The sequence below is a fragment of the Nymphaea colorata genome, chromosome 5, assembly GCF_008831285.2.
Source record: "Nymphaea colorata isolate Beijing-Zhang1983 chromosome 5, ASM883128v2, whole genome shotgun sequence".
In the NCBI taxonomy this organism is placed as follows: Eukaryota; Viridiplantae; Streptophyta; class Magnoliopsida; order Nymphaeales; family Nymphaeaceae; genus Nymphaea; species Nymphaea colorata.
The window spans coordinates 11,140,665-11,155,562 of NC_045142.1; the positions used below are offsets into that span (position 1 = coordinate 11,140,665).

The window sequence follows — 14,898 nt, forward strand, 5'->3', positions numbered from 1 at the left end:
CACTCGGCTCCCAAATCGCTATTTCCTTTCCTTATCTCAATCAGCGCTCGCTCTTTCACAAGCATATTTCCACATGGTATCAGAGCACATCATTGAGGAAAGGGCGGCAAAATCCTGAGACTGTTTTTTCTGAAGAGTTGATGCTGAGTTGCCTCTAGCGAGCTTTATAAAATCCAAGAAGTGAGTTCTTTTGTATCTCTCTTTCTCTCGCTCTGTCGCTCGCTCGCTTTCTGTGTTCTTCGCTCGTTCTCATTGAGGCGGAGCTCTCGCTGCCCGGAGATAGCCAGCGGCTTTGTGATTCATTGAAAGAAGGTCTCTCCGTAGTCCTTCATCAGACTCTGGCGTCCTACATTCCTCGTGCGAGCGGACGAGTCTGAGATTCTTGGAGGTTTTCTTCGACAATTTTTCTTCCTTCTTTACTAAGATTGATACCATCCCAGCTTTTTTGGAGGTTTTCTTCGGCAATTTTTTTCTTCTTTACTGAAATTTCGAGGAGATCTGTCTGTCGTGTCCTGCTGTACCTACCACAGTAGACTATCCCTCTGCTCTATGGACTGCATATTGAGATTCAACTATTAGATTTTCATAAAAATGGGACCATTGCATTCCCAACATCCTCCCGGTTCCAATGAACCATAGCTTGCTTAAATCAAAGTTGTGAACAGAGAGTTACAAGCCGGTGAACAGACCCTATCTACCGGCAAGTTTTGTCTGCCGCACCTGCAACAGCCGCGGGAGTCATCCCTGTCTCGCGACCGTCGCTGCCCAAATCCATAGGCGTTTTTTCCTGCTGATGGACAGACATTATTCCTCGCCTCGTCACGATTCCAGTGAGCCAAGGTACGCTTGAATCTACGTTGTAAGCAGGAAGCAACGTGCTGGAGAAGCTGACCCTGTTCTCAACAAGCTCAGACTGCAGTCCTGCGAAAGTCACGGGAGCAGTTCCTGTTCCACGTTCACTGCCGCTCAAATCCGCTGCAGTTTCACTCTCTCATCAGCCTCACAACGTACCTGAAGTTCTCAGGATTCCGAAGAGCCCAGACACGCCCAAATCCGAGCTCTGTGGAGGGAACAACGACGTCTGGACTGTCGGCTGCAACAGACGAGATAGCAGGCATTGACAGGGAGAACATTGATAGAACGAAGATACTAATATCTATGAAAGCTCCGAGGTGATATCTGATCTTTCTTTTTGCATCATTCGGATAATCCTAAAAGTGGGTTGGTATCTCAACCACTTCCTGGTGATAATTATGCAATCCTGGAGCAGAGCCATGATCATGGCTTTATCAGCAAAAAAACAAATTGGGTTTCCTCCATGGGACTATCAAAGAGCCCAAAGAGAATGAGCATAATCGTATGTTGTATGAACGATGTAACAATCTAGTACTCTCATGAATTCTTAATTCAATTAGTAAGAAAATTCATGCTAACATTGCTTGTGCTACCTCAGCTCAAAAAATATGGGAAGAGTTAAACGAAAAATATACTCAAAGTCTTGCACTAAGGACTTTCCAATTACAAAGTTTAATATGTCGATTACAGCAAGAGTCCATGTCTGCTACTACATATTATACATAAATCAAAGTGCTTTGGGAGGAATTAAATTACTACAATATGGTGCCTATGTGTTCTTGTGGAGGCATGAAAATGTATTTGGATCAGATTCAAAGAGAACGTGTAATTGTTCTTGATGTGGCTTGGCGGGTACCCGGCCCGGCCGGTCCCCACTCCTCCTCCTCCAGTTCCCCTTCCCCCCTTCTGCCTCCACCTCCTCCTCCTCTTCCCCCTTCCGCCCTTCCACCTCCACCTCCTTCCCATCTTCCCTCTTTCCCCCTTCCGCCTCCACCTCCTCCCCCTCTGGCCCTCTCCTTCTTCCTCTTTCCCGGTTTCCCCTCCTCCTCCTCCAGTCCCCCTTCCCCCATTCTGCCTCCACCTCCACCTCCACCTCCTCCTCCTCCTCTTCCCCCTTCCCCCCCTTCCGGCCTTCCACCTCCACCTCCTTTCCATCTTCCCTCTTTCCCCCTTCCGTCCCCCTCTTTCCCCCTTCCGCCTCTACCTCCTCCCCCTCTTCCCCCTCCCCCCCTTCCGCCTCCACCTTTTCCCTCCTCTGCCTCCACCTCCTCCCCCCGCTGGCCCTCTCCTTCTTCCCCTCTCCCGGTTTCCCCCCATTGGGCCGGGCCCGGGCCGGGACCCGGGATATCGGGCCGAGCCCAGGCCGGGTCTTACCGGGCCGAGCCCAGGCTGGGTCTTACCGGGCCGGCCCGGCCCGATGCCCACCCCTACCCTTGCCCATAGTAAACAAAGTATATGCTCCAGTCGTGCAGGAGGAACAACAGTGTGGATCAAGATCCACACTGTCAACCTCTCAAACCGCATTAGCAATATCACACAATCGCATTCCCAAAGTGAAGCCATATAACCAAAATTTCAAGTTTCAGCAAAATAGAGAAGGACGTCAGAGGCGACCAATTTGTAGCTATTGTCATAGCACAGGCCATGTGAAAGTTAAGTGTTTCAAGTTGAATGGTTATCCTCCAGGACACCAATTAAATGATCCAAATTTCGGTCACCACTAGTTGCAATCATCACTCATAATCAAAGGCTAATTGATCTCCATGCAAGCGATGGCACTAGTTTCAAATATTGGTAGGTTTGCATTCTGTTGCAAAATTGGGTATTATTATCTTTGTTATTGGATATGTATCTAATAACTAATAGGATATAATGAGGTTTGTGCAAGGTTTAAGTGACCAATTTTGGGTTGTAGAGTACAAAATAGCTTCGTGGTTAGATTGTTTTAGTCAACATATCAATTATTTGAGAAGAGGATGGCAAAAACCAAGTCACAAATGATAATTAATTTGCACATGCTTTGTGCCAGTGTAGCAAACAAGATCAATTATCATGCATAAACTTAATAAATTGCTAGAAAAAAATTGAGGTTGTTGCATAAAATTAATAATGTATAAAACTAAGGTAACCTCAGTTGTAGAAGCAAAGGCCTAGTAATGTGCTTCAAAACTTGATTGGGCTTTGGTAGATTGTCTTCTCCACCCCAAATTTTTTCAACCCCAAAATCTAATTCATAGATCCAAAACCCAAGTTCAAATCAAAATCATGCATTTTAGACCAATTTGCCTCTCCTTTTGACAAAAAAGTTCCTTTTAGAGGATGATTTTGGTGGGCAATACTCATTTGTCCTTTCTTTTGACAAAGAACATCCTTTTAGAGGGTAATTTTGGTCTTTTTAATGGGCAAGACCCATTTGCCTCTCCTTTTGACAAAAAAACCTTCTTTTAAAGAGCGATTTTAGTCTTTTTGGGTGGACAAAGACCCAACTCATATATATATATATATATATATATATATATATATATATATATATTAAGCATAATGGCCAATCATACCAATTTTCAAACCATTTCTTTTTCAAGATAATTCAAAATTATGTGAAATTCGAATGAAAACATGGTGAAATTCAAAAAAAAATGAAATTTTGGGTTTTTGGCTCCAAAATCTCTATAAATACTCCTCACTTCCCCCCTCTTGGGCAAGAGTGGCCCTTGGGAGAAACCCTAAAGTATTCTCACTTGAAGACTTAGGGTTTCTTTTGAGCTCTGTCTCTCTCCCTTTTCCTCTTTTCATTTTTCTCCAACTTGGAGTTAGCTAGAACTCTTCAAGGGAGCACCAAAGATCCCTTGGAGGACTCATCTTCATCATCTTGGAGCTTCATTCAAGGTGAGTTCAAGTTTATTTCAAGCATTATTGTTCATTTTTCCTAAGTCATTTTCTCATTTAGAGATATGTAATCATCATCCATCTCATTTCTCTCCTATTTTCTTTCCTCTTTTTTTCCTCTTATTATGGCCAAAAGAGATAGTTCTCAACTCTATTTTAGAGTCAAGAGGCTATGCTCAAGTGCACCAGGAGCATGAGAAGATGAGATGATCTTTCATTTCGTAGTTGAATCATTCTCTCTCTCTTTTCGTGAATATTGCTTTGTTTCAAGATATTAACCATGCATAGTTATTTGATTTTCTTATATATATGTGAATGCACGGTGAGAATGACAGTGTGGTTTGGGATTCTCTCCTTATTATTGTGTGAATTAATTTTGAGGTTGGGGCTTGTCCAACCCGGAAATAACCTTCATGAATTTGTACATGTTAAAGTGCATTTTCATATCATTTCGCGTTAGTTTCTATTTAATCATCCCATTAGGAACCCTAATGAGCACTTTATCGTATTGTTTAAGTTTCTTCCATGCCCAACGGTGGAAGAAACATATTCCCTTGCAACCAATGAAATAACTATGTTTTAAGTTTTTAAAAATATTTTCAGAAGAATCCTTTCTAATGTGGCCTTAGAGACTTAGCTTAGGCTCTTGCAGGGTCCAATCTCCCTTCCGGCCTATATCAAAATTTGAAGTCAGCTATTTTCAAATCATTCTTTGATTTTCATATTCATGAAGACGTATGCGTGTACATGAATATCTTTCTTTGTTGTTTCTCTCTCTATGATTTAACATACTTTTATAAACTCTTGTATACATATATATAAATATATATATATACGTGTATTCCATTTTAAAATCTCTCTTTCTCTTTCTAAAATGATCTTCTCTTCTCTACTTGATATAAACATCATTTTCATAAACTTTCATATATGTATACAAATACATATCTTTCTCTTTCAAACATGTGATTTTATGATTTTCAAGATCTCTTTCTCTCTCTATTTTTCTACATTTCTTTCTATGAAAGTCTTTCACTAAGACCAAAACTCAAAGTGACGACCCAATATTGGAATCATGCTTGAGGGTCTATAACCCTGTTTCATTTTTAAAAAACTTTTCTCTTTTATCAAAAATATTTATTACAAAAATCTTAGATGCATGATATGATAGGAATGCCTTAGATGAATGTTGTGGTAGGAATGTTTCATTCTCTTTTAATCATATAGGATCAATGCATTCATGCATTCACATTCACTTAATATCACAAATGAGCACAATCACATCTCTAAAAGAACTTAAACAAGATGTGATGGAGTTCTAATTAGGTGGTAACGGAATTAGAGCAAAATCTCCAGCCTACTTAATGTCTTAAGAGAACACTAAAGTGATTTCAAAATGATTTTTTCAAGTGATATTCATAAGGATTTTTCGATTCTAGTTTTCCCTAAAATATTTACATTCTCAAGCAACTCTTCAAAAACCTTTTCAAAAGTTTAAAACATCAAACTTTCAACATTTTTCTACACAACATATAAAATAAAAAAAGATGTTGAAGTCAAAACGAAATGCATCAATGATAAACATAGTCATTGGGTTGATTACTCTCGATAAAGGCACCAAGAACGGTCGATCCTCGTACCGACGGGTGAGTCCATTTCTTTCCTATTTCAAAACAAAACCTCATTTTTCTGGAGCACTCCAAAACCAACAAAAAAATTTGGGATGCAAACACCTAGTAATGTGCTTCAAAACTTGATTGTGCTTTGGTAGATTGCCTGCTGCTCTACATGGTATGCAATTAGTCATAACAAATATGAAAGATCTTACAATGGAACAATGACATGTAGGACAACTAGCCCAATTTAAGAACATAGATTGAGAGGAGTATGTATGAAATTCAAATGTCAAAGTAGAAGCTTCCCTTCTTATAAAATTATATGTGCTTGACATGCAAGAAGTGGAACTCACTTGAGGTATCTATATGTTCGCAAAAATGATGAACTCGAAATTGAATATCTGACCAACTAAATGTTAAGTATTTGAAGCTTACAACCTAAGTTTGATATAACTTGATATCATGAAATGGTAGACAAGATAACAATAGCTTTACCCGAACAACAATAGGAGTGCTTAGAAGGCTAACAATCAGTTATCCATACTTCTTTCCAATATCTCTCTTGGAAATCATCTTTCATTTTAGGTTGGTACTTATTTTTTTCATAACTTGCAATAAAAAGCTTCATTACTGCCAGCTGCGATAATATTGTCCAACACATGAAGGAGTAAAAGTATTTGACTTTGAGAATAATTGCCTTCAAATGAAGACCAAATGGACAACACTTAGTCAAAAATATGGTGTAAATTGGTTGAACTATGTATACGAAGACTACTGAAGTTTTTAAAGAACCCATTTTAACTTGCAAACGTGGATTGGCTGGTTTTGATTTGAAATCCATGTGGTTGTTGCATGCAATGAGTTCATTGAGATGGCGATGAGGAAAGTCATTTTTAATATCTAGATAGTTGATGATCCATTTATGGTGTAGCACCATAGTGAACCACTCATATAGTGGTGGGATTGATGATAGGTAAAAAGTTTTAAGAAGTCTATTCCTTGAACTTGGATAATAGTACAAGCAAAGAGCTGAGCTCTAAACTTTTCAATCCGCCATCAGCTTGGCTTTGCTTTAACAACTACTTACATGAAATAATGTTTGTACAATCTTGTTATGGAGCTACATCGATTTTTCCTATTTGATCAAGGGCATCCATCTATTAGTGCATTACCTTAAAATGGATGTGATGATCAAGAACTTGTTTGTACAATCTAGGTTCTTAAGAATCTCATGTTCAAATATGAAGTAATTTGGATTGGGTTTGAAGATGTGACCTTTACCTTCATTTATCATGGCATGAGTGTTAAGGGGAGTTGACTTTCTAAAGCCATAACATTTGGAACAACAATAATATTGGAGGTTCGATATTTGTCAACGGAGATATGTTGGGTTCTCAGTTGGAATGAAACAATTGAATGTTAGTATTTGGTCGGCTATGAATAGCCTTAGAGAGGGTTGGTGGGAACTAAAGAGCTATTGGTAGCCAAATTGGGAACAATATATTCAATAAAGATGTTTCCTTCACAAATGTCAACATTTTTGAATAGGGTAAAATGGTTGGAGTTGATGCCAAGCGTTTACTTTGATCCACATGTAAACTTCCATGAGACCGATGAGTAAAGTTCCCTTCTGCAATAAATGGATCATGAAATACTTGTTTGATAGGTTTAAAAGGATAACAATATTCATCAACTAAAATGTGTGTCGAATCATATGAAATCTGTGTTGGAAGTTAATGATGTCAGTACTGTTTGTGAGTTTAGCTACATGCAAAGAATATAAGGTAGAGAACAAAAGTCTAGTTTATAATGTGTTGAATATAATTAATTTGAAATTGAAATATTCATGACACTATATGTTGTTATATTCTCAGCCTCTGTAAATATTTTGATTGTTTTATCAAACTATTTTTTCACAAGTGTATGAAAGATTTTGAACGAGTCAAACATATTAACTTTTTTAGAGGAAAAATGAAGTGAATTTTGTATGACCATACATAGTGAAAGCATAACATGAAAATCCTTGATCTAATTCATGATTTATCTTGTCAAAAGATGCATCACCATAAAGTATTTGAAACATAAATGGAAAACACTAGACTTAGCCAAAACACAACAAAAACAAGCACCATAATTGTTCAATCTTAAAGTTAAAATAAGTTCATGAAAGAAAAAAAAAACAATGCAGATTACCAGGGTGCTGATGCTATATATCTATGTATCGTGTGTTGTTTGTCTGGAAGTAAAGAAGGTCAACTCTTGATGTAGTGTTAGAACATGGATTTCATTGTGTCTCTGCCCTTGCTGTTAATACCTTCATACTTCTATCCTTTAACGCAAATGGATCATCATAAAATTCAAAAGTTAATTTCATATATGAGATTAATCCACTACTAGATACTATTTTTTTTTTATATATATAAGGAACAACAAGAGCATCATGAAACCGTTAAGACATTTCCAGTTGATCTTTTTTCTCCCAATTCCTTTCATTCCACCAATGAACAATCTATAAGAATTCTCAAATCCAGATTGACTAATTATTCTTTGATAGCACTACCTCTGGTAGTTCCATTTTTAACCTATAATCAGCATCTCCAATGTGGGATATTTTCAGCCATTTGCCATTTCTAACCATATTGACTTCAAATCCATCATAAAGACTGATATAACTAAGCATGCATGGACTCCATATGACTGATCTAATGTTAGGAAACCAAGCATGGGCCTGGTTATCAAAATGTTGCATCACAACTAAGGCTTGATGAATATCTTTAGCTTGATTGACCTATTATAGCAGAATGATTGGATTTATAACTTATTTGATGGATAATTTTTCCTTCGAAGTATTGGAGATAGATGGCTTATTGTTGTTTTGCTTATTTAGTTAGATTGCTACTTACATTTTGTAAACCCATGACTTCTACATGAGATATGTCTTCCTTATTTGTTATTGAAACTATTTTGATCTCCTTGTCTTTGACTGCAAAAGACAACTCTTTTTAAGCAAAAGATGAATTAGATGTTTGAAGAGACTTAAAAGCTTCATAGTTTTGAAGGAAGACAACCACTTGTTTGTATGATCGGAACGATGGTTTTATCATCGAGGTAACAAAGACTCCATAGGAAGAACTAAAACCATTTAGAAGTGAACAATCCATGTTCCTATTTAAAGTGGGCTTACCAACTGTTGTAAGCTCATCAAGGACACATTTTAAAGTGCTCACATGTTCAACAAGGCTCTGGAATGGATTGATGGTTTTGACATCGAGGTGACAAAGACTCCATCAGAAACTAAGATCATTTAGAATTGAACAAACCATGTTCTTATCTAAAGTGAATTTTCCAACTATTGCAAGCTCATCACAAACACATTTTAAGTTGCTTATATGTTCAAGAAGGCTTTGGTTTTCTTTGCAGAAAGATAGAAGCTGATGAAGCAAAAAGCCTCCTCACTCTTGAGAACCAAGAGCAAATGTTTCTTAGTCTAGATCCATGCAGTTTCATAGCTAATGGCAAAGCCAATAACTTCCTTTAAAAGCAACCCATCTTATTTCTTCCAGGCAAGGAAGTCAAAATGAACATGAGCTTGGACAGGAATATCTTAATTTGTCTATATAGGCCTGTAGATATACGCTTTCAATAAGTCAAAACATGTTTAATTTATATGCCAAATAAGATAATTGAACACATTGGTTTTAGAGACCTAAAATTAATTGCAACATTTATAGCTGTTGGGCAAGGAAATTTCTTTGCTTATGAGGATGGAGCAGGACCCCGTGAGAACAATTATGATTCGATCTTGGGCCTCTAATATGATAAGCTAAAGAAACAAGAGAAGGGATAGTAAAGGCAAGCAGTTAATGTTGTTCAGCCACAACCATTGAAGGAAAACATGCATCATATTCCACTGATTTTTTCTCTTCAGCTGCAAGGCATATAAATACTTGTCAACCAGCATCAAGATATTTTCAATCTCTTTGTTATACTCAAGCTAGGCTGTCATGATGCCTTTGGGAAGAACTATCATTATATCGTTGGGAAGGAGAGTTTTGTATCCATATCATTATATGTCTTAGGGGGAAATCCTTTGAGGCTGTTTGGTTACAATAACAAACTTTGTTACTGTTCTATGAACCTGTTCCAAAAAATAAGCCACATTCATAAGACACTGTAACAAGTGATTCCATAAATCTGCTCCATTTTTTGGGATGAAACGGTAACAATGAGTTATTATTGCCAAACGCCCTCTTAGGAGTTCAATATCCATCTTGGTTGCCTTCAATCTTCCCAATTATCCTCATTATTATGGTAGGTTTGCATTCTATTATGAGGATGGTGTTACTATTTGCTATTGGATATGGATTCACTAATAAGTTCAACACAGGATTATACTGCAGAGCAGCCCTTTCTCGCTGTCAAGCAAAAAGGAAAAGGATGGTGAGGCTTGAGCAAGTGATGTTCCCAAGACACTCCCAAACACCATGGCACTAATATTTTGGGAAATTCAGAGTCGTCAGACTGATACTCTGCAGAATTTTGTCGGTAAACGGGCCATCATGTTGCCAGCTGCAATAAAGATTCCATGAAGATCCTGTGATAAGCTTTGGAATTAATCTAAGAAGTGGTTCTGCGATAAGCAACAGAGTTGGAGCTAATCCAACAGTCGGTTTTCTTCTAAGCCTTAGGATTAATCTAATAGCGGATTCTGAGTTAAGGAATGGAGTTGGAGGTGACCCCTCAGGTGGTTCTCTGATAAGCCTTGGAGCTAATCTAATGGCTGATTATGCGGTAAGCCTTTGAGTTAATCTTGGAGTGAAGGGTGAGCCAGAAAAAAATGGACGATGCCACTATCAAAAAGCCTTCACCTTCAGCAGAGCTCAATGGCCACAAAAAATAAGGTCCTGTTGTTTTCATTTCCTTCCGGAGTCGATAATTGAAAGCGCAAAAGAGCCAACTTGAAATGTAGTTCCATGAGAATTTCACTCCCCAGTGAGCACAAAGGGATGGCTCTTTTCACCCGTGATGTCAACAGCTCTCAATGATTTGAAAGAAAAAGGAGAAAGCAAAACATGAAAAGGGAGAAAGAGAGAGCAGAAACATAAAGAAACAATTCGAGTGAATGGGTTTTGCAGAATTGGTTCTTCCATCAATTCATTCTCCACCCAGAGCAATATAGATGAAGAAACAATCATGTTAAACCACTGTTTGTTCAAAAAAGAAACGTTTCTTCTTCGAAGCAAATAGAATTAGAGGATAAAACATTGTCAAGAAAAGCAAAAGAATTCTGCCTGAACCAAGATGATTTCACGCAAAAAAATAAATAATTCATGACAAAAATGGTGAATTGGTGGAGTTCTCAAGGATTGTGAACCATGTAATCTGAAGAATACGCAAGGGGGCTTGCGGCTTCGGCCTTCAAACAACTCAAAGGCTGCAGAGTTTGCTGGTTGCTGCTGCTAGAGTTGCCTCCATTAGCTACCACTTTGTTCTCCGATTGCATTTGTTCCCTGTGGGCTTCAGTCTCGCTCGTCGAACATGTGCTAACGCCATTGCCATGCTGCATCTGCTGATGTTCAGAACCGAACTCAGCTGGTTTCACCTGCTCTTCCTTCTGAAGACACTGCCGCTGTTGATACAGCTGCCTTAGCCTCTGGACCTCCTTCTTCAGTGCTTCATAATGTGCTGCATTTTTTCTCATAAAATTAGCTTGAAACCACGGAATCCTAACATCATCTAGTGAACAACATTAGGGAGCTGCCCATTGCATACCATCTTTGAAAAGCTTGTCCTGGGCCAGTGCAGCCATCCTCTGTTTCAGGGCACTGTTATCCACATTCAGGACCAATCTCTGGTGATCAAGGTAGGCTACCTGTGGTGAAAGTGTAGATACTTCCGCCTGCAAAAGGTAATTGATTGATAATTTAGCTTGTTTCCCAACATTGAACTATCATAGCAGATCTTACGTTTCCGGATAAAGTGTTACTTATTTACTAGAAGATTGAATGGCAGATGAAGGCCGTAGGAAAGAGCACAAAACAAGAAACTCACCTGCAAGGCATTTACACTTTTTTCGAGATCAGCGATATACTGCAATTTCCGGACACGAGACCTCTGAGCTGACAGCCGATTAGCAAGAATCCTGCAAAGATTATAACGAAAGATAAATTTCAGGGGAAAACAATGTTAACAAACTACAAAAAACAGATCTAGAAGGGAACATGATGTAGGAAGCTTCAGATCTGCATGAAGAAATGTCTCGCGGCCTTAAAGCCTTACCGTTTCACTCTTTTGGGATCACTGTTGGGATCCGCAGTGCTGCTGCTTCCGTTGGTGGTATTGGGAACAGCAGGCTGTAGGGGTTGCTGCTGCTCTTGTGGCGGCTGATGCTCCGTCTCACACGCACTCTGAACTTCTTGCTCGGTTTTAAGCTGCCCTGCAGACGGAGTTACCGCCGGCTTCTCGTCCACCAAATTCTCGCAGATACTGTTATTGTCAGATGGCGTAGAAGGATTCTCAGAGGTCGACATAGGTGTCTGTGTCTCCATGAGGCCAATGTCCATGGCTGAAGCAGGCTCTTGTGCTTGCTGCTGCTGTTTGTGAAAAGGTTCTATATCCGCAAGCATAGAGAGAAGCTGATCTTCATCGAACTTGTCAAATTCCCTGGACGGAATCGACGTCGTGCTACTGCTTCCGCAGTCGAAGCCATCCATCTCTGGATGGTGAAGCGCAGAGGCATCGGCATGGGAGTCGACGAAGGCCAAGGAGTCGCTCGAGGATCGGCGGTGCATCCCACGTTTTGGCGCCGGGAGATTGATCACTTCCTCGAGCCATGGAGCGGTCTGGGCGTTGGGGACGAAACCCATTGAGGAAAACGTCCTGTGGTGCTTCCCGACTTGCTGGGGAAAGCCAGTCCAGCCATAGAAGCCTTGCTGGTTCTCGTTGGTGTTGCTCATCTGTAGATCATGGCCGGTCGAGGAGGCTCCTCGAGGAGATTTGGGTGGTAGCTGCGGCTGCCTAACGCCTAATCCCCACTGCCCACCTGATCCGCCATTGCCGCTCTGGGCCATTCCCTGCTCCTCTCTCATAACAATTGACCGTCGGAGATGTTCAGATCTATAATTCCACTTCAAAACCAGCCTCCGATATCAACACCCACAATTTCCTTCTTATCCACGTTTCACTGGCAACCCAAATCAATAATTTGAAGTCGACAGAGAAGAACTAAGCTCCCAATGAGAAACATTGAGTTGGTGCTCTCTCTCTCTGCTCTTCTTCCTTAGCTTCAACTGTCCAGTGTATCTGATTCTGTTCTTGCGCCTCTCTCTTTAGTTGTGGACTCGAGCAAGACACTTCGTTCAACCTCCCCACACTGTGTTGCCTGTGGTTTCACCGGCAGTCCCGGTAGGGGTGCCTGGTTCACGGCTGCAAAGAGGTGGCTTGGTGCGCTGGCAGGTGCCCGTTTTGCTTGTGGCGCCAAGGTGATTTTGAGAAATAAAATTCCCCTCCAATGGAGAAACTGTAAGTCGAACAGCTATCAACAGCTGGCCTCTCTCTTCTCTCTCTCTCTCTTTCTCTATACCATCTTCATTACAGAACCACGTGCAGCGGTGACCCTCCCCTGCCTGCCATTCTGTCCTCACAGGTCACAGTTTCACACGATTGCCACTTGTTCCCTTCTTTACCAATTTGACTGCAAATTCATTTCCTGCAACTAACGATTTCTGCTCTTGCTTTATGTGGAAAAAATCTTGGTTTCTTTTCTGGGAACGCAGAATAAGCATGAGAGAGATCTCTGTCTTAAATGGGAGTTGGTTGCTGGAATTGCAACCTTGCATAGATACGTAAACTGGAGGAGCACGAAGATAGAGCATGTGAACCAATATGGTAACACTTAAGTGCGCAGAAGCCAAAACTTACAAGTAGTTAATACCATTGTTCGCACACTCGGCAAGCTTATCCAGGAATTGCCCGAGCCGGGTCGAGATCATCTCACTGGGCCACCAGTCAGTACCCAGGAGAGTTAGCACCACTCGGGCGACTCAGCTAAGAATCGGTTCTCGCAGGGTCGATGACTTGGATCGGATTCGCCGGAGTTCGGCTCATCGGGACCTTTGAAGTTTGAAGTGTACAAATTCATTTTGATTCTTTAAGTTGTTAACCATCTTTTGCTTGTTCCTTTCTCTCATGAAATTAGCTTTTATCATGGATGTGAAAGGAATACTAATTCAATCATTCGCAAATATAATCTCGCCCATAAATCTTAAAATATAGATTACTTCTTGATCAATACAAGCTAAGCTAGTGTTCTTACATTCATAACATCTTTCATGGTTAGAGTCATTAGACAAATCATAACTAAGATCTTGCTGCTCCATGCTGGGCAGGGAGGTAGTAGATTAGACAACAAAATTACAAAAACTATAAAAATTTATGACCTAACCTGGTCTAGTCATCCAGTTAACTCGCTGACCCACTGATCCTGCTAATCTGAGTCCAATCTCTGTTTTGTCAACTATAGTTAATGCAGGTATGATGCCCTAAGTTGAGAACTTAAAAATCCACTCTTCTTTTGGATGTGTAATCTTTTGTAGGGACCTTTTTAACCAAAGCGCTTTATGCATGAAATAATTTTTTTAGGTTCATTTGAATACAATTATTTCAAACATAAATTGGGATTTCAACAAAGACCCAAAATTTAGATTGTTAAATGCCATTGTACTGAATGTGTGGTGCTACTTTGCACCCAATCCTGGTTCGAGTTGCAAATCAACAAGTCAAGCAATGGGTGGCATTGAGGGAAAATCGGTAGTATTATAGAACTTGGTTCCTGTTCAAGCATATTAGTGGACCCACGGTAAATTCCTTTTCATTGGCTTCCTTTTGAATTAAAAAATTGTGGATTAGCAAATCCTGGAGATGTTGTGGCTAATAGCTGTGGCATGCATGAACTGAACCTTAAAATCCGGTTCCTTTAAGCACATTTTGATTCCAATTTCTTTATCCATTTGTGGTGCTTTCTTCTTTTATGAATGGATGAATGAGCAATGAGCTGTAAAAGTATGAGTTTTAAAAGGAGGGACAAACTCATGTGCCACTCCACTGTGCTAACATTGGCTGCCACATGCACAAGTACCTTTACATTCTCTACATTATACCTGTATTATTTTCTAGATACAAAGAAATGTACAGTCCCTTGAACCATAAATGGACAATTACACATTACGAATTTCTATGCCATTTGTATGTTTCCCGCCACATTAAACGTTGGGGTGAAGTGAAACCAGTGTATTAGCTAACTTCAGTTGTTGGCTTCAAATCCGGCACCAATTCAACTTTGAACCCTAGAGGTAAGGGGTTTCAACTTTCAACTCTCACTTGAGCAGTGAGATACTCCTCTCACTCATCTGAATGTTTGATTCGATCAAATTGAATGTTTGATTCGAACAAATTCATTATCTAACAAAATTTCAATAGCAGCCAAAGTCCAGAAGAAATATCAACATCCTATCACAAAGTACACAGCAAGAAAAAAACGTGAAAA

The 14,898-nt window shown here is 39.8% G+C and overlaps 1 protein-coding gene across 1 annotated transcript; it reads right to left on the bottom strand.

The window, feature by feature from the left end:
• Window positions 1-10,548: 10,548 nt before the first annotated feature.
• LOC116254069 (basic leucine zipper 34-like) lies at window positions 10,549-12,688 on the bottom strand. The gene is made up of 4 exons (XM_031629134.2): window positions 11,634-12,688; window positions 11,406-11,496; window positions 11,127-11,253; window positions 10,549-11,039 (listed from the first exon to the last, which is right to left on the bottom strand). Exons 1-4 carry the CDS (start codon window positions 12,440-12,442, stop codon window positions 10,714-10,716), a joined length of 1,353 nt encoding a protein of 450 aa, XP_031484994.1. The 5' UTR covers window positions 12,443-12,688; the 3' UTR covers window positions 10,549-10,713.
• Between the last annotated feature and the right edge of the window lie 2,210 nt (window positions 12,689-14,898).

Bases quoted from the DNA above. Each gene is read 5' to 3' on its own strand.
- LOC116254069 (XM_031629134.2), bottom strand. From the start codon at position 12,442: ATGAGAGAGGAGCAGGGAATGGCCCAGAGCGGCAATGGCGGATCAGGT. The intron at 11,497-11,633 runs GTAAGGCTTTAA...TAATCTTTGCAG, and splicing joins GATCCCAAAAGAGTGAAACG to GATTCTTGCTAATCGGCTGT. The intron at 11,254-11,405 runs GTGAGTTTCTTG...TACCTTTTGCAG, and splicing joins AAAGTGTAAATGCCTTGCAG to GCGGAAGTATCTACACTTTC.